The sequence below is a fragment of the Brienomyrus brachyistius genome, chromosome 18 (genome assembly GCF_023856365.1).
Source record: "Brienomyrus brachyistius isolate T26 chromosome 18, BBRACH_0.4, whole genome shotgun sequence".
Classification (NCBI taxonomy): Eukaryota; Metazoa; Chordata; class Actinopteri; order Osteoglossiformes; family Mormyridae; genus Brienomyrus; species Brienomyrus brachyistius.
This window is the reverse complement of record NC_064550.1, coordinates 11,117,157-11,140,948: the sequence shown is the minus strand read 5'-3', so window position 1 is coordinate 11,140,948 and position 23,792 is coordinate 11,117,157. Positions and strand designations below refer to the sequence as shown.

Genomic DNA, 23,792 nt, shown 5'->3' with positions numbered 1-23,792 from the left:
ATGAGTCATAAGGGACAGTGATTCCATGCACAAACATTTCATCCTTGATGAGTCAGGCTGAATGTAAGTTCTCTGATAGCTGTCAAGAACATCCACTGGATCTGCCTGTAAAGAAAAAGCACATATTTAATTCACAATGGAACATCTAGTTGTGAATCACTGAGCAACATTATATTGTATGGATGCCAACCGCAGAGCATGTTTGAAAGAGGTTCACTGTAGAAAGAGCTCATGGAGGATAAACGTGTCTGTTTTTCTATCAGGCACTGTGCTATACATCCAGAGCAACATGCAAAGTGCATGTAATCCTATGACAAAGATCAGGCTTATTTGGATTCAAATTTGGTACAATATAATCTTCTGACCTTTCCTTTCCAGACCATCGGGGTTACTGATTTCAGAGAAAATTCAATCTCTGTTTACTTCGGTGGCTTAGTCGGTTAAAATGGCTATATCTAGTGAACGGGAAAGCGTGTGGTTAAATCCCAGCAGTTTCATATTTTGAGACTTTTTGTCCATGATCGGAAGGTCTCCAGTTCAACTCTCATGCCCGTTAGAGTGATTACTGTTTGGCCACTTTGGATAAAAGCTTCAAGTACATGTAAAAGTTAATGCTTCAATGATTAATGTGGCTCTCGCCGATTTTATACACACTGCGTCGCTGTTCCATAATAAATCACTCATGAGCACCATGCAGCTCACCAGAAACTACGTGTTTGGACACAACTGAAGCACAACCTCCTCCAGTGCGTTAAAAACACTCCGCGTGGTCTTGTATGTAAAAAGATTATTTAAGCATCGATTTAGTGTTTTCGACGTCTTCGCGACCGCTGTAATGACTTTGCCCTTCAATCCGACGCCAAAGGAAAGGTACGTTTCCGCTTTGCTGGTATTTTGCGGGATGTGGAATGCAGCTTTATCCGTGACTCGTTACTCTATTCCAGAAGAAATGGAGGAAGGATCAGTTGTAGCAGATTTAGCTGTTGATTTAGGAATAGATGTCAATGATTTGAAACAGCGTGGTATAAAATTAGACATAATCCATAGCAAGAAATACTTGGAAATCAACAAAGATACCGGAGAACTATATATTTTCGAGAGAATTGACAGAGAATACTTATGTCCCGTGAAAACATGGGAATTCTATGTTCCGTGCCTTCTTAAACTAGACGTAATAATCGAAAACCCTTTGCGTATCTTTAATATAGAGTTGGAAATCACAGATATCAATGATAACGTACCACAGTTCCGTAGAGATAAGGTGGAATTGGATATATCAGAATCGGCCACACCAGGAGAAAAATTCTCTCTAACAAATGCAGTGGACCCGGATATTCGACCTAACTCCATTATAACCTATAATTTGAGTGAAAGCAAACACTTCTCAATAGAAATTCAGTCGGGAATCGATGGGGCTAAGTACGCCGACTTGGTTTTGAAAAAGCATCTCGATCGAGAAGAGCGATCTGTACACAGTCTCTTACTCACGGCGGTAGACGGCGGTGTTCCTGCGCGCTCCGGGACCGCCAGCATTATTGTTCGCGTGTTGGATGTGAATGACAACGCCCCTCGGTTTGATCAGGAAACATACACGGTGAACATCACCGAAAATGCCCCTATTAGCACTCTGGTTATCAAGTTAAACGCCATAGACTTAGACGATGGTACAAATGCTGAGATAGCATATGCATATACACTGTATACGTTTGAAAAGACGCAGGAGATGTTTTCTCTCGACTCCAACACGGGAGAAATAAACGTAAAGGACGTCATTGACTTTGAAAAAATAAAAAGTTTCGAAATGCATGTTCAAGCTAAAGATAAAGCATCCAACCCTCTTTCGGGACATTGTAAAGTAAAGGTTTTTGTGACAGATTTAAATGACAACTATCCTGAAATAACCATTCAGTCATTTAAAAGCGCCATAAAAGAGAACGCTGCTATAGGAACAGTAATAGCGCTTATTAGTATAAGCGATAGAGATTCGGGTGACAACGGCAAAGTTGACCTTTCAATGAACCAACATTTACCCTTCACACTAAATGAATCCTCAGAAAGCCATTTCACACTGGCTGTGTCAGAACCTTTGGACCGTGAAAAAGTTCCAGAGTATGAGATAACTTTTATAGTGACAGACAGAGGTTCACCACCCTTGTCCAATAACGAAACGATCACATTGGAGCTGCTGGATGTGAATGACAATGCACCAGTCTTCCCACAGTCCTTCTACACCATTCCAGTGATGGAGAACAATGCACCTGGAGCGATGTTGAGCTCAGTTGCAGCTTATGATCCAGACCTTCATGAAAACCAGTATCTTGTCTATTTTATTACCGAGAAGGAAATCGCAAACACCTCTGTGTCAATGTTATTTTCTATTAACCCAGAAAACGGAAATCTGTACGCACTAAAGGCTTTTGACTATGAGAGGGAGAAGGAGTTCCTATTCCATGTTGAAGCCAGGGACTCTGGCGTCCCTCCACTCAGCAGTAATGTGACCGTCCACATCGTCATTTTGGACCAGAATGACAACAGCCCGGTCATAGTATCGCCATGGCATACACAAGGCTCCATGGCTGAAGAGGTGATCCCAAGATACACCGAAAAAGGGTCCCTGGTAGCCAAAGTGGTCGCCCTTGACATGGACTCACCACAGAATTCAAGAATCACATACCAGTTTCTCCAGATTCCTGATGCTACTTTATTCAGCTTGGACCGATTTAATGGAGAGATCCGGACAATGAGGATGTTCAGCTACAAAGACCCCCGACATCTGCGGCTGGTGGTTGTGGCCAAAGACAATGGAAACCCTGCTCTCTCTGCTACTGTTACCATCAAGCTGTCAACTGCAGAACAAGTGGTCAAGGCTATTCCTGAAAGCACACAAGTGCCTTTGGAATATGATGTGTTTTCCGAGATAAACTTGTATCTGGTGATCGGTTTGGGCTCAGTGTCATTTTTGCTATTGATTACGATTTTTGTGAGCATCATAGTAAAGTGTCAGAAACCGAAGACTGCCAAGGCCCATGCAGTTCCTCCTGCATGTAGGAATACCTTCATCCCCCAGAGGAACCCAAACATAACGGACTCAACCTTAATCTCCAACGATGCTTACTGGTACAGCTTGTTTTTGGCGGAAACCAGAAAAGGGAAGTTGGTGGTCAGACAGCCGATTCCAAAGGGAGCCGGATACATTGTTTCCAGTATGCCCCAAAGTACGGGCCAGACGGAGACCAGCGAGTCCACAGCATCCACCCTACAAGTAAGTTAGGCATTTTCAATATTCATTCATCCATCTATCCATCCATTTTCCAAACCGCTTATCCTACTGGGTCGCGGGGGGTCCGGAGCCTATCCCGGAAGCAATGGGCACGAAGCAGGGAACAACCCAGGATGGGGGGCCAGCCCATCGCAAGGCACACTCACACACCAGTCACTCACACATGCACTCCTATGGGAAATTTAGCAAATCCAATTAGCCTCAGCATGTTTTTGGACTGTGGGGGGAAACCGGAGTACCCGGAGGAAACCCCACGACGACATGGGGAGAACATGCAAACTCCACACACATGCGACCCAGACGGAGAGTGTGAGGTCCCAGAGGTGTGAGGCAACAGTGCTAACCACTGTGCCACCATGCCGCCCTATTTATTCATTTATTCATTAATTGGTTAATTAATAAATTAATTCACCCTCTGTTATTTGTCTCTTAACAATTGTTTAACTTGACCAAAATGTGCTGTTAAGTCATGTAATGTAAATATTATGAAATTTAAGATGCAGCATCATAGTTACATAAATAGAAACATTTTAAATCCCCAAGATTGTAATAATTATGACCGATATTAATGTTAACTAAAAAAAGCAACCTGTTAATATATTGTGCAATATATTGTGTTTATGACTTAATTCATGGATTTTCATGGAAGGTGATTTTAAACCCCAAATTCTGTTGCTGGTGAGAATTGATTAGATTTGCACTGACTTTGGAATCCTATTATAGGTTAACCTGCAACTTTCACTAGATTAGCAATGTGGTTTGGTGCATAACGGTGTAGCTGCATGCAGAGGTGGGTAATTCAGGTCCAGAGAGTAAAATTCCAGGCCAAGACTTCGTTTCAACCAGCCAGCTGAGTCCTCTGTGACTGTGACTCTTTATGCTCAACTGGTTGGTTGAAACAAAATCTTGGCCTGGACTTTTACTCTCTGGACCTGAACTACACACCATTCAATTCCTGGCTCTGATTCTTAATTTGCAGAGTTTACATATATTCTTTTTTGTTTATGTGGGTTAGCTCCAAGTCATCTGATTTCCCCCTACCATTCAAAAACAAATATGCATCCATGTCTGCAGGCTTCCAGTTGTAATTCTAAGTGGGTCCTGTGAGATGAGCTAGCATTTGTCATGGACGTCCAGGTGTGCGAGTTTCCTGGGATAGGCTCCATGCTCACTACTGCCCTCTATTGGTTAAGCAGTCATGCAAAATGGATGGAGGGAAAACTGATAAGTTTCTGAGACACGGTACTGAATCAGCAGTTGAGAGACGAAATGTTATTGGAATATTGATAAGATCAGGACATGTAATGTTTCCAGAGCACTGGCTGTGAATTGTCTCTGAGTATTTCAGTGTTAGAAATGTCTGATTCCACTGACCCACTATCAGAAAGCTGCATGATTTTTTTTCCAAATGATATATCTCAGAACTCCCCTTTCAATGGGATTCCTTCCAGAGTATTACCGTTTTCTGAGAACAGTTTGTTTCTGATAAAAATCTCAATCTCTTTTAATAACCTCATTATAAATATGGACTTTTAATTAGACTTCCAATTTTTAGTAATTTAATGCTGTTTGCCGTTTTAATTTCTAGTGTCTTATTTAATTTATTATCATTTTTATTGTTAAAGTTGCATTTTGCATCATTATTATAGAAGCCGGCCTCACTAAATAAGGTTTTGGATAAAGTAGACTGTTATACAAAGGCATTGCGTCTAAAATGGACTTTTCCCTCTGTACACATTTCGTCGCTGTTGCCGAACACATCTCTCCTGTCTGACATTACGGAGAAGCCATGACTGTCAGCACTACGGATACGCTACAGATTCGGTCGTGATACCTGTCTCAACATAGGCTTTTTGAGGAGCGCAATAACTTCATTCCAGAGTGCTTCCCTTAAAAGTGACGTTGTTATACTGTCATTTTGGGACTGATATAACCTTTTCGATTTATTCGTTTGTAACCATGGAATTTTACATCGTTCAGCTGCCGTGGAGAAGGTATGTCTCATCCTTTGTTGTATTATTTTCGATGTGGAACACGGCTTTGTCCGTGACTCGTTATTCCATAGCCGAGGAAATGGAAGAAGGATCAGTGGTAGCGAATTTAGCAGCCGATTTAAGCTTTGATGTCACCAGTCTCTCCGAACGTGGCATAAAACTTGACATAATAGACAATAAAAAATACTTGGAAGTTAACAAAGACACCGGGGAGTTATATGTTTTAGAAAGGATAGACCGCGAATTATTATGTCCTAAAAAAACGTCATCCTGTTTTCTCAAACTGGACGTTATAATAGAAAATCCCTTGAGAATATTTAATATTGAAGTAGAGATAACAGATATAAATGACAATGCGCCACGTTTCAGAAGGGATAACATTCATTTGGATATTTTAGAATCGTCCAAGACAGGAGAAAAATACTCTCTTATCAATGCCATTGATCCAGATGTCGGGACTAATTCAATAAAGACATACCATCTAAGCGAAAGCAATTATTTCGGCCTTGAGATACAGACTGGAAGTGATGGCACTAAATACGCAGGCTTGGTTTTAAAAAATCCTTTAGATCGAGAAAAGCAATCTGTACACAGTCTCTTACTCACGGCGGTAGACGGCGGTGTTCCTGCGCGCTCCGGTACCGCCAGCATTATTGTTCGCGTGTTGGATGTGAATGACAACGCCCCTCGGTTTCATCAGGAAACGTACACGGTGAACATCACCGAAAATGCCCCTATTGGCACTCTGGTTGTTAAGTTAAACGCCACAGATTTAGACGATGGTACAAATGCTGAGATAGGATATGCATATACACTGTATACGTTTGAAAAGACGCAGGAGATGTTTTCGCTCGACTCCAACACGGGAGAAATAAAGCTAAAGGACGTCATTGACTTTGAAAAAATAAAAAGTTTCGAAATGCATATTCAAGCTAAAGATAAAGCATCAAGCCCCCTTTCTGGACATTGTAAAGTAAAGGTTTTTGTGACAGATTTAAATGACAACTATCCTGAAATAACCATTCAATCATTTAAAAGCGCCATAAAAGAGAACGCTGCTATAGGAACAGTAATAGCGCTTATTAGTATAAGCGATAGAGATTCGGGTGACAACGGCAAAGTTGACCTTTCAATGAACCAACATCTACCCTTCACACTGAATAAGTCCTCAGAAAGCCATTTCACACTGGCTGTGTCAGAACCTTTGGACCGTGAAAAAGTTCCAGAGTATGAGATAACTTTTATAGTGACAGACAGAGGTTCACCACCCTTGTCCAATAACGAAACGATCACATTGGAGCTGCTGGATGTGAATGACAATGCACCAGACTTCCCACAGTCCTTCTACACCATTCCAGTGATGGAGAACAATGCACCTGGAGCGATGTTGAGCTCAGTTGCAGCTTATGATCCAGACCTTCATGAAAACCAGTATCTTGTCTATTTTATTACGGAGAAGGAAATCGCAAACACTTCTGTGTCGATGCTATTTTCTATTAACCCAGAAAACGGAAATCTGTACGCACTAAAGGCTTTTGACTATGAGAGGGAGAAGGAGTTCCTATTCCATGTTGAAGCCAGGGACTCCGGCGTCCCTCCACTCAGCAGTAATGCGACCGTCCACATCGTCATTTTGGACCAGAATGACAACAGCCCGGTCATAGTATCGCCATGGCATACACAAGGCTCCATGGCTGAAGAGGTGATCCCAAGATACACCGAAAAAGGGTCCCTGGTAGCCAAAGTGGTCGCCCTTGACATGGACTCACCACAGAATTCAAGAATCACATACCAGTTTCTCCAGATTCCTGATGCTACTTTATTCAGCTTGGACCGATTTAATGGAGAGATCCGGACAATGAGGATGTTCAGCTACAAAGACCCCCGACATCTGCGGCTGGTGGTTGTGGCCAAAGACAATGGAAACCCTGCTCTCTCTGCTACTGTTACCATCAAGCTGTCAACTGCAGAACAAGTGGTCAAGGCTATTCCTGAAAGCACACAAGTGCCTTTGGAATATGATGTGTTTTCCGAGATAAACTTGTATCTGGTGATCGGTTTGGGCTCAGTGTCATTTTTGCTATTGATTACGATTTTTGTGAGCATCATAGTAAAGTGTCAGAAACCGAAGACTGCCAAGGCCCATGCAGTTCCTCCTGCATGTAGGAATACCTTCATTCCCCAGAGGAACCCAAACATAACGGACTCAACCTTAATCTCCAACGATGCTTACTGGTACAGCTTGTTTTTGGCGGAAACCAGAAAAGGGAAGTTGGTGGTCAGACAGCCGATTCCAAAGGGAGCCGGATACATTGTTTCCAGTATGCCCCAAAGTACGGGCCAGACGGAGACCAGTGAGTCCACAGCGTCCACCCTACAAGTAAGTTAGGCATTTTCAATATTAATGAATGAATTAATTAATTGGTTAATTAATCAATTAATTCACCCTTTGTCATTTATCTCTTTACAAATACACACTGTATGGAGATAGAATATAATATTGTTTTATTTTTTTTTTCAATACTTTCTCAAGTTTTTTTCTTCCTAAATACTTTTCATAAAGGGGCACCTGTGAGTGTGTCACTCTACATATTGCACGTGCAAATCAAAACTTGACGATAAAACATGCATTAAGTTTTACTCATATTAGTCAAAAGTGAATCAAAGGCTCTTAAGTTTGTTCATTGAATTGTGATCAACTATTTGATTATATATCTTAATGACTGTTTGTCCGACTTCTTTCATTTTCTAAGAACTAAGATTTTTTTTTTTAGAATTTCTTTTAATACTGGTTGTTTACTTTTTCATTTGAAAACGTTTAACATTTTTTTTTTTACATAATTTAAAATATCTGACAGCAATGATAAACCGTATCTCTCGTAATTTTCGGACACTTAGCGTCGCCCTTGAACAGTGGATGCTGTGAAGCAGAAATGGTTGTGGAGCAGCCATGATTGTTAGACAGAACGTAAGACATCCATAGAGCACGCTGTCATCTTCGAGATCTTTGCACAATAGCGTCCGGTTCATTTATCTAATAATACACGGTGCTTTTTTAAAAAAAGAATGACTGTGAAGGATTATACGGTTGCATTTGGAACTCATATTACAACGATGATACCCATTTTCGGCTTGCTACTTAGGAAAAGGTATGTTTCGAGTTTTTTGATGTTTTGTGTTACGTGGAGAGTCGCTCTGTCGGTTACTCGCTACTCTGTACCTGAAGAAATGGAGGAAGGATCTGTTGTGACAAATTTAGCCACAGATTTGGGCATAGATGTTCACAGTCTTAATGACAGAGAAGTAAAACTGGATATTATTCATAGCAAGAAATATCTAGACATTAACAAGGACACCGGTGAACTATACATTGTAGAGAAGATAGACCGGGAGTATTTATGTTTGGCAAAATTCGCTTGCTTTCTAAAACTGGATGTAATAATTGAAAATCCTTTACGAATATTTAACATTGAATTAGAAATTAAAGATATAAATGACAATGCGCCGAATTTTCGAAGGGATAAAATACAGCTGGATATTTTAGAATCAGTTTCACCCGGTGAAAGATTCTCCTTAACCAATGCGGTCGACCCAGATGTCGGTACCAACTCGATAAGGACGTATTATTTAAGGGAAAATGAGCATTTCGACCTTGAGATACAGACTGGGAGTGATGGCACGAAATACGCAGGCTTGGTTTTAAAAAATCCATTAGATCGAGAAGAGCAATCAGTACACAGTCTCTTACTCACGGCGGTAGACGGCGGTGTTCCTGCGCGCTCCGGGACCGCAAGCATCATTGTTCGTGTGTTGGATGTGAATGACAACGCCCCTCGGTTTCATCAGGAAACGTACACGGTGAACATCACCGAAAATGCCCCTATTGGCACTTTGGTTATCAAGTTAAACGCCACAGATTTAGACGATGGTACAAATGCTGAGATAGCATATGCATATACACTATATACGTTTGAAAAGACGCAGGAGATGTTTTCGATCGACTCCAACACGGGAGAAATAAAGCTAAAGGACGTCATTGACTTTGAAAAAATAAAAAGTTTCGAAATGCATGTTCAAGCTAAAGATAAAGCATCCAACCCTCTTTCGGGACATTGTAAAGTAAAGGTTTTTGTGACAGATTTAAATGACAACTATCCTGAAATAACCATTCAGTCATTTAAAAGCACCATAAAAGAGAACGCTGCTATAGGAACAGTAATAGCGCTTATTAGTATAAGCGATAGAGATTCGGGTGACAACGGCAAAGTTGACCTTTCAATGAACCAACATTTACCCTTCACACTGAATGAATCCTCAGAAAGCCATTTCACACTGGCTGTGTCAGAACCTTTGGACCGTGAAAAAGTTCCAGAGTATGAGATTACTTTTGTAGTGACAGACAGAGGTTCACCACCCTTGTCCAATAACGAAACGATCACATTGGAGCTGCTGGATGTGAATGACAATGCACCAGTCTTCCCACAGTCCTTCTACACCATTCCAGTGATGGAGAACAATGCACCTGGAGCGATGTTGAGCTCAGTTGCAGCTTATGATCCAGACCTTCATGAAAACCAGTATCTTGTCTATTTTATTACGGAGAAGGAAATCGCAAACACTTCTGTGTCGATGCTATTTTCTATTAACCCAGAAAACGGAAATCTGTACGCACTAAAGGCTTTTGACTATGAGAGGGAGAAGGAGTTCCTATTCCATGTTGAAGCCAGGGACTCCGGCGTCCCTCCACTCAGCAGTAATGCGACCGTCCACATCGTCATTTTGGACCAGAATGACAACAGCCCGGTCATAGTATCGCCATGGCATACACAAGGCTCCATGGCTGAAGAGGTGATCCCAAGATACACCGAAAAAGGGTCCCTGGTAGCCAAAGTGGTCGCCCTTGACATGGACTCACCACAGAATTCAAGAATCACATACCAGTTTCTCCAGATTCCTGATGCTACTTTATTCAGCTTGGACCGATTTAATGGAGAGATCCGGACAATGAGGATGTTCAGCTACAAAGACCCCCGACATCTGCGGCTGGTGGTTGTGGCCAAAGACAATGGAAACCCTGCTCTCTCTGCTACTGTTACCATCAAGCTGTCAACTGCAGAACAAGTGGTCAAGGCTATTCCTGAAAGCACACAAGTGCCTTTGGAATATGATGTGTTTTCCGAGATAAACTTGTATCTGGTGATCGGTTTGGGCTCAGTGTCATTTTTGCTATTGATTACGATTTTTGTGAGCATCATAGTAAAGTGTCAGAAACCGAAGACTGCCAAGGCCCATGCAGTTCCTCCTGCATGTAGGAATACCTTCATCCCCCAGAGGAACCCAAACATAACGGACTCAACCTTAATCTCCAACGATGCTTACTGGTACAGCTTGTTTTTGGCGGAAACCAGAAAAGGGAAGTTGGTGGTCAGACAGCCGATTCCAAAGGGAGCCGGATACATTGTTTCCAGTATGCCCCAAAGTACGGGCCAGACGGAGACCAGTGAGTCCACAGCATCCACCCTACAGGTTAGGATTTGGAATCATTTTGAAGCTGTTGTATCATTTGCGTACTAATGCTGTAACATACTGCATACTAGTAATCAATCAAGATTAATATCACTTACAGTTTCAAAGAAATTCATTGTAGAATGTTTGTTGATTTTGTTACTTCATAGTAGCCTAATTATTTGGCTTCTTTTCTTATGAGATGTCATTGTGACTCATTCTTGTTTCAATTCAATTAATTACGGGAATTAATATATTTTGTATGGAGACTAATGCAGGCGTCTCAAACTCCAGTCCTGGGGGGCCGGAGCTCTGGGCATTTTTGGGTTTCCTCTCATTTAAAACACCCGATTCAACTACTTGTACTAATTACCATGTAACTGGTACACAGTTACACAGGGCTCCAGCCCCCCAGGACTGGAGTTGGGCACCCCTGGTCTAATGCAAATCACAATATGTTTGCACTTCTAGAATTTCATCAACATAATACGCATTTATTTTAATACGGAACTAGATTTAACCTGTTAAAATTAATTATTAGAACTATATTATTGAGGTTGAAGTTCATATGTATACTACTAGTCAAAATGAAGTTTTGGGGAATGTTTTATTTTTTATATTTTTAATGCAAATCAGTGTTTATTTCCTTCACGAAGACTATGACGAAACTACGGATGCCGAGAACGGCTGTGCTTCCAATATTTTTTTATCATTTTATTTGAATCATTACAAGGATAAGCATATTGTGACGGGGCCGTTTTCTCAAGGTAACGACATACATATCGAGGCGGCATTAAAAAAAAATAGCAAACACAGACATTTTCGGCTTTTGTATGAAAATAATTTGTTAAGGAAGATTTTTCATTGAAAACGAGACGATTACAAAATAACAATTAGGCCTAATGTATGATTCCAAAACTATTATAAAATATGCAGACGCTTTTGTCAACGAATTAAAATGAGATGAAAATGTAAGGAATATATGTATTTGAAATGTGGGCATTGGATAATGTTGATCTAACTGATTAAAGGGCGTAAATCATTCATCAGTCTGACAAGTAGAGACATTTGAAATTGGTAGGACGACCTCTACTATAGGGGAATTTTATCATGGGGGACCACTGCTCCCAGTTCCGCGAGTCTTATCATGGGGACCACTGCTCCCAGCTCCGTGAATTTTATCCTGAGACCAAGGCCCGCCACTTGTCAATTTTTTTGCAAGTTTGCAAGTTTTTTTTTCATAAGTAAAAAGCATATCGACATAAGGATAAATTTCACATTTGATGCCAAAGAAAACAAGAATCCAACTTTGTGGACCAGCAATGACACAACATAACTTGAAGCACCATGAAATAAATAGAAACAAATCGTTTTTCTTTTAATGTGTTTGAAAAGTTCACTACCATGAACTGAACTAGGAGTACACTCGATTACTGTAATACCCTGCTTATTGCCCCCCCAGCAAAATCATTAAACAGACTACAACATATCCAAAATTCTGCAGCAGACTTCTCACCCATACAAGACCATGGCAACATAACACCCCCATCTTCCATCAGTTACACTGGTTCAATCTCGGATTCAATTCAAAATCCTTCTGCTCATCTACAAAGCCCAGAACAACCTAGCACCCATCTACCTCGTGGATCTTCTCACCTTATACAAACCCACCCGCACGTTACGCTCTACTGATGGGTGACAGGGCATTTAGTGTGGCTGGCCTTAAACTCGGAAACACCCTCCCACTTGCAGTACATACATGCACTTCACTCTCCATATTCAAATCCATGCTCAAAACTCACCTCTTCACTACTCAGACTACTTTTGACTTTTTGCGATTTTCTTTTATATTTATATTATTATTGTTATTATTATTATTAGTATTATTTGGGGCGGCATGGTGGTGCAGCGGTTAGCACTGTTGCCTCAAACCTCTGGGACCCGGGTTCGAGTCTCCGCCTGGGTCACATGTGTGTGGAGTTTGCATGTTCTCCCCATGTCGTCATGGGGTTTCCTCCGGGTACTCCGGTTTCCCCCCACAGTCCAAAAACATGTTGAGGCTAATTGGAATGGCTAAATTGCCCGTGAGTGAATGGTGTGTGTGTGAGTGTGCCCTGCGATGGGCTGGCCCCCCATCCTGGGTTGTTCCCTGCCTTGTGCCCATTGCTTCCGGGATAGGCTCCGGACCCCCCGTGACCCTTAGGATAAGCGGTTTGGAAAATGGATGGATGGATGAAGTAACTAAAATATGATTAAAACTAAATGACATTTTTTGTCAAAACACTAAAATATTATTATATTATCAAAATATTATGTCGAAATTAACACTGATATAAATACTAGAGAACATAAAATTGCATATTATACAAAACACGCTCTATTACTTAAAGTAATGAAGTAACTTAAGGTAAAGTACAGCGATAAAACATGTTTGATGTGGGCTGGTATTCACTGCCATGCAGTACCAGCGCATTTTTTCTCTATGGAGTACCGGCGTTCTATCGACCTATTGAGGTAGCCTAACTCGACAAAGTAGCTCAACCCGTCAGATCACCGGCACCTCTCAATATCTGCTGGTACTGAATAACACGGTGAGTACCGGTGCCTACTGCTGAATAATAAGGGTGGTACCCGCACCGGGAACTGAATAATAAGGGAATACTGGCACTTGGTACCAAATAACAAGGTGAGTACCCGCACCCGGTACTGAATAACAAGGGAATACTGGCACTTGGTACCGAATAACAAGGGGAGTACCCGCACCCGGTACTGAATAAGAAGGGGAGTTCCCGCACCCGGTACCGAATAAGAAGGGGAGTACCCGCACCCGTTACTGAATAACAAGGGGAGTACCCGCACCCGGTACCGAATAACAAGCTGTTCTCCCCTTCTTCAAGCACTGGAGTAAAATGATTGGTAATCTTTATAATATATGTCTATTATTAATTCTTACTTAACACGAAAACTCGATGCACTTGAAAAAGACAGGTAGGGGAGCAGGTTTGAAAACGTTCCATCCGATTTGTGCTGCGGTGCCTGACTTTACAGGGAGAAAATGGCAATGCAGACTTAATTTAAATGGAACTTGAATTTTGTTAACATGCATACATAAGCTGATGGAGCTTTGCCTTTATATAGCATAATTAAGATATTTAATTGACGTTTATTATAGAGTATCGAATAAAGTGCATTCCAGCTGCTTGCACACGGTGTCGCTGTTCATTTAAGAATCTCAATAAGATGTCATAAAACAAAACCTCCGTGTTTTACCTCAGTAATTACGCCGCTCTCGTTTTGCTGGCGGAGGAAGCTTCGTGTACTCAAATTTTAACGTTCATTGAAGATCAGAATTTTTTATTGCTGGATCATATAGCTTAATTGAGAATAATAACATTGTTTACAAGTGCGTATTATTTTTTTTTCTATTCCGTGACTTGTCACACCGATAAAATGGTTTTGCTTTTCATTGTGAAAGCTCGGAAAAGGTACGTTTCAGATTTCCTTATATTATGCGCCACCTTAAATATTGTATATTCTGTTAGCCATTACTCTGTTCCAGAAGAAATGGAAGAGGGGTCTGTTGTAGCGAGCCTAGCCGAGGATTTGGGATTAGAAATTAAAAGTCTTAAAGATCGGAATATGCGACTTGACGTAATAGGCAGTAGGAAATTCATGGAAATCAGTCTGGAGACAGGAGAGCTGTACATCACTGAGAGAATAGACAGGGAGCAGCTATGTCCAGCAAGAACCTCCTGTTTTCTTAAAATGGATGCGATAATAGACAAACCGATACGAATATTCAATATAGAAGTAGAAATAATGGACATTAATGACAATGCCCCAAATTTTCGAAGGGACACTATGTACTTAGATATTTCCGAATCTGCTTCATCTGGAGAGAGATTTTCACTTAATAATGCCGTAGACCCAGATATAGGTAAGAACTCCATAAAAACATATTACCTTGGCGAAAATGATCATTTCAGCATCGAAATTCAGGCCGGGCGGGATGGTTCAAAATTTGCAGATTTGATCTTAAAGAAGGTTTTGGATCGAGAGGAGCAAGGCGTCCATAATCTGCTTCTCACTGCTGTCGACGGCGGTGTTCCCGAGCGCTCCGGTACCGCCAACATCGTTGTTCGCGTGTTGGATGTGAATGACAACGCCCCTCGGTTTGATCAGGAAACGTACTCGGTGAACATCACCGAAAATGCCCCTATTGGCACTCTGGTTATCAAGTTAAATACCACAGATTTAGACGACGGTATAAATGCTGAAATAGCATATGCATATACACTGTATACGTTTGAAAAGACGCAGGAAATGTTTTCGCTCGACTCCAACACAGGAGAAATAAAGCTAAAGGACGTCATTGACTTTGAAGAAATAAAAAGTTTCGAAATGCATGTTCAAGCTAAAGATAAAGCATTAAGCCCCCTTTCAGGACAATGTAAAGTAAAGGTTTTTGTGACAGATTTAAATGACAACTATCCTGAAATAATAATTAAATCATTCAAAAGCGCCATAAAAGAGAACGCTGCTATAGGAACAGTAATAGCGCTTATTAGTATAAGCGACAGAGATTCGGGTGACAACGGCAAAGTTGACCTTTCAATGAATCAACATCTACCCTTCACACTGAATAAGTCCTCAGAAAGCCATTTCACACTGGCTGTGTCAGAACCTTTGGACCGTGAAAAAGTTCCAGAGTATGAGATAACTTTTATAGTGACAGACAGAGGTTCACCACCCTTGTCCAATAACGAAACGATCACATTGGAGCTGCTGGATGTGAATGACAATGCACCAGTCTTCCCACAGTCCTTCTACACCATTCCAGTGATGGAGAACAATGCACCTGGAGCGATGTTGAGCTCAGTTGCAGCTTATGATCCAGACCTTCATGAAAACCAGTATCTTGTCTATTTTATTACCGAGAAGGAAATCGCAAACACCTCTGTGTCAATGTTATTTTCTATTAACCCAGAAAACGGAAATCTGTACGCACTAAAGGCTTTTGACTATGAGAGGGAGAAGGAGTTCCTATTCCATGTTGAAGCCAGGGACTCCGGCGTCCCTCCACTCAGCAGTAATGTGACCGTCCACATCGTCATTTTGGACCAGAATGACAACAGCCCGGTCATAGTATCGCCATGGCATACACAAGGCTCCATGGCTGAAGAGGTGATCCCAAGATACACCGAAAAAGGGTCCCTGGTAGCCAAAGTGGTCGCCCTTGACATGGACTCACCACAGAATTCAAGAATCACATACCAGTTTCTCCAGATTCCTGATGCTACTTTATTCAGCTTGGACCGATTTAATGGAGAGATCCGGACAATGAGGATGTTCAGCTACAAAGACCCCCGACATCTGCGGCTGGTGGTTGTGGCCAAAGACAATGGAAACCCTGCTCTCTCTGCTACTGTTACCATCAAGCTGTCAACTGCAGAACAAGTGGTCAAGGCTATTCCTGAAAGCACACAAGTGCCTTTGGAATATGATGTGTTTTCCGAGATAAACTTGTATCTGGTGATCGGTTTGGGCTCAGTGTCATTTTTGCTATTGATTACGATTTTTGTGAGCATCATAGTAAAGTGTCAGAAACCGAAGACTGCCAAGGCCCATGCAGTTCCTCCTGCATGTAGGAATACCTTCATTCCCCAGAGGAACCCAAACATAACGGACTCAACCTTAATCTCCAACGATGCTTACTGGTACAGCTTGTTTTTGGCGGAAACCAGAAAAGGGAAGTTGGTGGTCAGACAGCCGATTCCAAAGGGAGCCGGATACATTGTTTCCAGTATGCCCCAAAGTACGGGCCAGACGGAGACCAGTGAGTCCACAGCGTCCACCCTACAGGTATTTATGTAACTAATATGCCTTTAACCCTTGGCTTTAACTCCAGTAATGTATTAACAGATCTTTACAATCCTCTGCATTTCCGTTTAATTGTTTTATTTTGATTATGGGGTAAATTTCCCGGTGGTGTAGCGATCAGTACTTTTGCCACACTCTGGGATTGAGGTTTGAGTCTTTACTTCATCTCCGTATGTGAGTTTGCATGTTGGCCCCCTGTCTGTCAATGTGGGGTTTCCTGTGTGTGCTGTTGTTTTCCCCCACAGTCCAAAGACATGCTGAGGTGAACTAGAGATGCCAGATTGTCAATGGTATGTGCGTGTGTGTGCGTGTGTGTGTGTGTGTGTGTGTGTGGGTGGGGGGGTGGTGGTCTGCAATCGGTTGGTATCCCCCTCCTGGGTTATTCCCTTGTTTATGCCTGTAGTTTCGAGGGATAGGCTACAGGGCCCCCAAGCAACCCTGACAATACCAGCATACTAGTTTGTTCATCGGCCCATGGGTCGGTGCCCAGCAGTGTTGTTTAAAATTATAAAACCTTTAAAATTTTTTCAGAATCTGTCTTGCATCATATAATTTCATTATGTGATTATTGCATGTGTGCCCACTGCGATGTCGTGATACATATCACACATTCCAACGCCACTGGATGGAGTAAATTTCAAGGTACCTCATCTTCACACTGTAATATAATCTGGTCACTGTCACCAGCTGCATTACGCTATTTAATGTCATTTAATTATTATTCGCCTCAGGTTCTATTAGATTCCCTTACATGGGATTATGCATCTGCATTATTGTATCTGATATTGTCATGGACGAGAACAACTTCAACAATATTAATCAATGTAATTATTACAGTTAGCATCATAGCCGCCAGTCATTTGAAATGATTTATTCATTTGAAATGATTACTGCCATTTAGTACGGCAAAAGTGCACATACCTTAATACACTCATGCCAATAAAACTGCACAGTTCCTTGTTTACTCTTATCTTATATCCATGGTTGATTCGCTAATGAATTCATTTAATTTATAATTGGTATGCCAGGTTTAAATATTCAGTTCTCTTGGATTGGTGCTTTAGCCCTGAAAATTGCCAGAAATCTCATTGTTTAGATGACTCTATAAAAGTAAAAAAGGGTATACAAATCGAAAACATATAATTGACAATGATCATACCAGGACATACAAATCGAAAACAGATAATTGACAATGATCGTACCACTACTCAAAAACAAAACAAAATGCGTCTTCGTGCTGGAGTAATATGTGTCATTGTTCCACGGAAAAATGCTACATCTCTGCCATTGCATGCACACAGTAGCAGATGATCCCCGTTTCCATAGGGAGATCGTTCCCGATATTGACGCGGTAGTTCAACAAGGTGAGAAGTTGTGATGGTGGCAGGATCTTATCAGTTCTGACCAAGAGTGTCACATAATTCCTTCTTTTGGGAAAAGTGTAATTTGTCAGATGAACCCAACCACGGTGACGTCGATCTCCCATGATGCCTACTGGTATGGTTTTGTTTCTGGTCGAGAGCAGTAAAGGGAAGTTTGAGATCAGGAAGCCAGTAATGAAGGGAGCTGGATGTAATGTTTCCAGTCTGCCCAGAAGCACAGACTAGATGGAGACCATTGGGTCAGCAGCATCCACCCTTCAGGTAAGTATGCTTCTGTTGTGCTTTTAATCCTTGGGTTAAAGTGTGCTCACATAATGTTAGTTTTTACTTGAGTATGGAGTACATTTCATTATACTTTACCTTCATACTGTAACACAATAATTTGAATAAAACATTTGAGTGTGTAAAATTGTTTTGTGGTCTAAATAAATCTATTAAATAAAGGAATATGGATTCATTTTTAATGTAAAATTTTAGTATTGTATTTACAGGCAACAGCAAGTGCATTACGCTCGTAAAAGATAACAATCTTATTCACCAAGTGCATATTTAAATATTCAAGTGTTTTGTGTTTCTCACATGTTATGGTACCTTGTAGCTCTGTGGGGATCTTGTCATTGATTAAACACTTACAGTGGTTGTCAAGCTCGTAAGCAGCCTTTCGTCAAATAGTTTTTAGATTTAGATACTGTTTTTGCTCCTAAATATTCACCTTCTTTTTCGAGAATAATATCATAAACTGTGAGGAAAAAAAGAGTCTCTCTTTGCGGACATAGTGAAGTTAAATGCTTTTATTGAATAGCTGCTTCAATTGACCCCTGCGACGCTGAAACAGACATGCCACCTCACAGTGAGAAGGTCCTGGGTCAAACGACATGTGGGCCTTTCTGTGTGGAGTTTGCATGCTCTCCCCGTGTTCGTGTGGGTTTCCACCGTGGGCTCCGGTTTCTCCTGCACCACCTTGCCAGTTCGCTTGCTGGTGACTTTTCCTTGGTGAGCTTTTGGTCCACGTTCTGGGCGAATGTCAATAAAGCATCTACACATTGACAGAACAAGCAAAGGTGGACATTTTTACATGACGATCCCTGGCCTTCAATGCAACACAATGCACTTATCAATGTATGAAGTGATATAAATGACCACAGTGCCTTTTTAATAAATTCCACTGTACAGCGTGGATCATCCTGACACTGCAGGTCAAAATAGTAAAAGCTGGAGAACAGTGTGGTGAGACCCACAGTGAATGACTCACTGTGTCTCTCAGTCACTGCATGGCCCTCTATGGACACCATCCAGTGATTTGTCTCTTCCACTGGGCCTACGATATGAAAACTCAGAGCAATATAATATTGTCCTTGACCAAGCATGTGACTAATATCCATCCATTTAAATAAAAATAATGATATATATACATCCATACCTAGGGCAATCATTCAAGGACCAACAGCCATGTCAGAAACCCTTCAATATCAGCTGCAGAGGCAAAATCATCCCATTTTGTTTAAAATATCAATACATGTGATGGTAAATATTAACCCACATTGCAATATTAACCAATCTGTTACAAAGATAAATGTTTATATTCTTTACACTTACATCTGCCTGTAGGAGAAGAGCATCGGTCTAGTGACTATAACAAAATACTCAAACATAGAGTCTTATACTTAGAGTGTCTCCTCTCTGTTTATGGATGCAGACTGAGCCTTTCTCACTCGCTTTTAATCTGTCCGTCTCTCTCTCTCTCACACACACACACACATACTGTGTAAGAGCTATAGACCTGGACTGGGGGTGTTCAGTCTCTCTGCATACAAGCTACAAACCCAGTAGCGAGCTGAACTGTATTTGTATACAGCCTGGGCCTGATCTCTTTCTCTCTGTATAATAAATGCCCAAACTGGGCAGCTCAGAGTGCATGATGAATATCTCCTGCATTACCTGAGCCCTTCTGCAGCCGGCGGGCTCTTTGTTGTTGTGCTTTTCTGGGGAGGCAGAGCACGGTGCCTTGGTTCTGCTGCACATTCTTACCTGCGTGGCTCCCAGGGGCCTCACGCCACTGCCGATCTCATCATGTCTCAAGCTTCACATCTCAGACAAACCTCCTACAGCATCAAGCAGGTTTTACACACCATTTATTTTGCTTTAAGGCGTTTTTGGGTGATGTTATACATTAATCAGCTAACTGAAGCAGAATCGACAGCCTGAGACAGAAGCTGCCTTATGCATCCCCCCCCCCCCCCCCCCCCCCGCCAGTTTGGCTACACCCCTTACGCAGACAGGGGAATAGTCTATTTTTAGCAGCAAATCTGTAACGGGATCAGGTGAGTATGCCGTTAGTGGAATGTGTACTGCCGTCTGGTTGGGCTGCACAGCTCTCTGACCAACCAGAGTGGTTATGATGGCCGTGTCTTTAGTCCTGTTATCTCCATTTGCATTTTATCTTTGAGCCACAGATGACAATAATGAAAAAACAACAGATTTGTGCTAGAATTCTATATCGTAGTGACTGGTTCTGGGAAATGTATTTAAACACCAATTTGTTAGGGATCCGATCCCTCTTTATTTTAAATATAAAAATTTAGAATAAATTCTAGCAGAAAATAATAATTCTGTTTTTTATACAGATCATGAACTGACTGTTTTTTTCATCTTGTCTTAATAGAAATTTAAAAAATGAGCTTAAAATTGGTACCGTAATTTGATGCTTTGAAATGACAAAATAACGGATTAAATTAATTTAGTCATGCGTGACCTATGAACTGCATCTCTCTGCGAGATAATGAACAAAAGCCTGAAAGCTGACCTGTGTGTTTGTATAACCACGACTGTAATGATTGTCTCTCTCTCGCTCTCTTAGTATTCAAAATGAAAGGAACTCCGTTTTGCTGTCGCAGGTACGCAGACTGTCAGTTGTAGGAATGTTATAAATGATGTAGCCAGAGCAAATATTTTTTTACTGTTTACTGTTTGCTGCCCTTTTGTCTTGTTTTTTTTTAATAAAGGGGGGGGTGTTCATTACAATGTTGATCTGTCCCACACCCTCGCTATCTCCCCAATACACAACTGAATTTTCTTGATCATCTCCTGCCTAAAATCTGCACCTTTTCCTATGGGAGCAGAAATTACCGCTCTGAGAGAATCTCGGTCACGGCCCCTCCTGAGGACCCTAATGTTCAAACATGCCAGCAAATTATTCTACGTAATTTGATATTTAAACTGAGGGGGGAAGCTGCCCCCCTTCACAGATGTGGGCTGAGGTCATTCCAAGGTGACTGCCAAGGGCAGCCACAGCAGACTGATACATGCAATTAGTGATCTGACAGAAGCCCTTCCTGGGGAGAGGATGTCAGTGTGCATCCTACACTCTCCTATCAGTTTACTCCCTGTGTGCTTGTACCCCAGAGCAGCCTGATTAGAGAGTGACTACAGCTCGCCTGCCTGATCTCAGCTGGACACCCTGCCTTCCACCACAAAAGAGACAGAAAGCAATTTCCACTGATCACCTTTGTACAAGAGCTGTGGTCTTCTGCACTTTGCATGGAAATATGCTGTTAGGGTGGTTAAATGCTTTGGCTACATGTTTTATTTCTCTGCTCTTTTGCTCTTGCCAGGTGCCGTGGCGTGTTTACAGTCCTCTTATTATTGGTCAGATATTCAAACGGATCAACACAGATCATATAGATACATTTCCGCAGGATGACCTGGATTTCAGACTTTTTTTGCTGAATGTACACAGTGTAATATTTACCACAGTTGTATTGATAGTGTCAATGCCCTTGCTTGTCTGTTCTCAGGAATCCAGCAGTGATCTGCCGTGATGTCATCCCTTCTTCTCTTGGAGTGTTGCCAGGACGACGTGAAAAGCCGGAAAGCTCCCCCTACGTTCCCAACCAAGGACACAGTCACCTGACCTCACAAGTGCAGCCATCCATTAAACATTCCTGTCCACGAGCATGAATTTTGCATGCATACAACAACAGAGTGGATTTCTGTATGTCGCAATTAATGCAAATAACTTTTAAGGGAAAACAATTGTCTTGTTTTTTTAGTAAGGGGGGGGGGTGTTCATTACAGTGTCCCATACCCTCTCCATCTCCCCAATCCACAACTGAATTTTCTTGATCATCTTCACACAAATGATATCAAAATATCACACAGTGATATCAAATATCACTGTCTGGACAAACAGAGGCGCAGGAAAGGAAGGCATTTCGTCAAACTGCATGTGCAGCTGTACATTTCAGGCCTTTTAAGAAGCAGGTTCCGACCGGCCAACTTTGGTGACAAGAAAAAGAGAAAAAACACAAATTCCATAATTCATATAGCACACAATCTCATATACACAACATAACATTCGTATAAATAGGTAATAAGCAGAAACATAGCAATAAGGGTTTGAACCCCTCACCCCAGACCAGATACATAGCTTGGTAGTAAAATATCAAGGTTGACCCCACCTCAAAATTTGTCAACTCACCCCCTGCCCTCCCAAATTAATTTTAGCCTGTGTTACAGTCACATTACAGCAAAATCATTGTGAAATATAACATTCTAATAACGGGTTTAATGGTTGTGTCTTATTTTGGGGAATACGCACATTGCACAAGGATTTATTATTATTTTTTACATTGTTACCTTTATATAAAAGAAAAAAAGTTCATTTTATAATTCCTAATGTTTTGTGTTGAATCTATTGATAAGTCCTTTATGTATAGTATTATAGTGGTGATGCAATATATAGTGCTTATAGCTATTCTGAAAAAGAAATTGATTTGTGAACAGTACGGCACCACATCTGTTGTGAAGTGACTGTGTTTTTTCCGTGATTTGTAGTCTTGGTGAATAGCTTTTTTTCTGTGCCATTCAGATGAACCGAAGGGACATAAATAGAGCATAAGTACTGCATTAAATCATGTCAGAGAAACTGACGCAGTTAAAACATGCCTTTGGAGACAAATCGGGGTGGTGCAGCATACTCACACAGTGTGGGTGTTTATATGTACCAGTGATTGTACAGATCCAGTCTCCCCTCCCCCTGCTTCACTGGGCTTATTGTAACTTCTCAGAAAGTGCTATATCTCATCCAAACATCATTCGTTTTCATAGAAATGTTATAATGGCTTTTATACCACTGTTTTATGTCAGCTATGGTGAGCAGTATTTAGCTACAGTTATGCAGAAAATTAAGAAAACATAAGAGAAACAAAAAAAGATCAGACTGGTCTTGGTCTTCTCTGAGAGCTACTTAGGATAGACATGAGCTGTGATGCTCAATACCTACATACTGCTTATATAATAAGCTTTTTATTTGTGTTTTGTATGAAACGCTGATATTTCAGCATCAGAGACCCAATTGTTCCAAAGTTCAGCTTTATAAAATGCACGCTTCCCATGTGGATTATAACTTAAACCAGCTCAACTGTAGGTTGGAGAGGAAGCCTGGTTTTTCCCTGCACTTATGGTTTTGAGTCTTCTCTGGTTTGTAAATAGTCATCCATTAATACTGTTGTTCCTGCTGGCTATTTGTGTATAAGCAATGTGAATAAAGGTTTAAAGCTGTAACTTATGTGAGTGTTCTAGGGGTTGGAGGGGTGGCATTTGAGAGAGGGGGGTGATTTGTGATGCATTCTGATCCCAGCTGCTGCTTGTACCCAAGTTTCTCTCCTGCTCACTGTTGCACTCATGCTCACGTGCTGGACATGCTCTCGCATGGAGCAATTCTGACGAGGTGGGCAGCGCATTACTGCATTA

At 41.4% G+C, this 23,792-nt stretch overlaps 1 protein-coding gene and 1 long non-coding RNA gene across 12 annotated transcripts; one reads left to right on the top strand and one right to left on the bottom strand.

Annotated features, from left to right (window-relative positions):
- Window positions 1–724: 724 nt before the first annotated feature.
- LOC125713317 (protocadherin alpha-C2-like) lies at window positions 725–23,603 on the top strand. 11 transcript variants are annotated; one of them, XM_048984334.1, is made up of 4 exons: window positions 725–2,299; window positions 6,692–7,654; window positions 20,899–20,935; window positions 21,836–23,603. In XM_048984334.1, the coding sequence occupies exons 1-3, from the start codon at window positions 836–838 to the stop codon at window positions 20,908–20,910; spliced, it is 2,439 nt and encodes an 812-aa protein (XP_048840291.1). In that variant the 5' UTR covers window positions 725–835; the 3' UTR covers window positions 20,911–20,935; window positions 21,836–23,603. The 11 variants fall into 11 exon arrangements, with proteins under 11 accessions (XP_048840291.1, XP_048840289.1, XP_048840290.1 ...); XM_048984332.1 differs by lacking the exon at window positions 20,899–20,935; XM_048984333.1 differs by lacking the exon at window positions 6,692–7,654 and having other exon boundaries at window positions 725–3,262.
- On the bottom strand, window positions 19,341–20,253 carry LOC125713320 (uncharacterized). Its single transcript, XR_007383552.1, has 3 exons — window positions 19,638–20,253; window positions 19,462–19,514; window positions 19,341–19,359 (listed from the first exon to the last, which is right to left on the bottom strand). It is a non-coding gene; the product is annotated as an uncharacterized LOC125713320 (long non-coding RNA).
- Window positions 23,604–23,792: the final 189 nt, after the last annotated feature.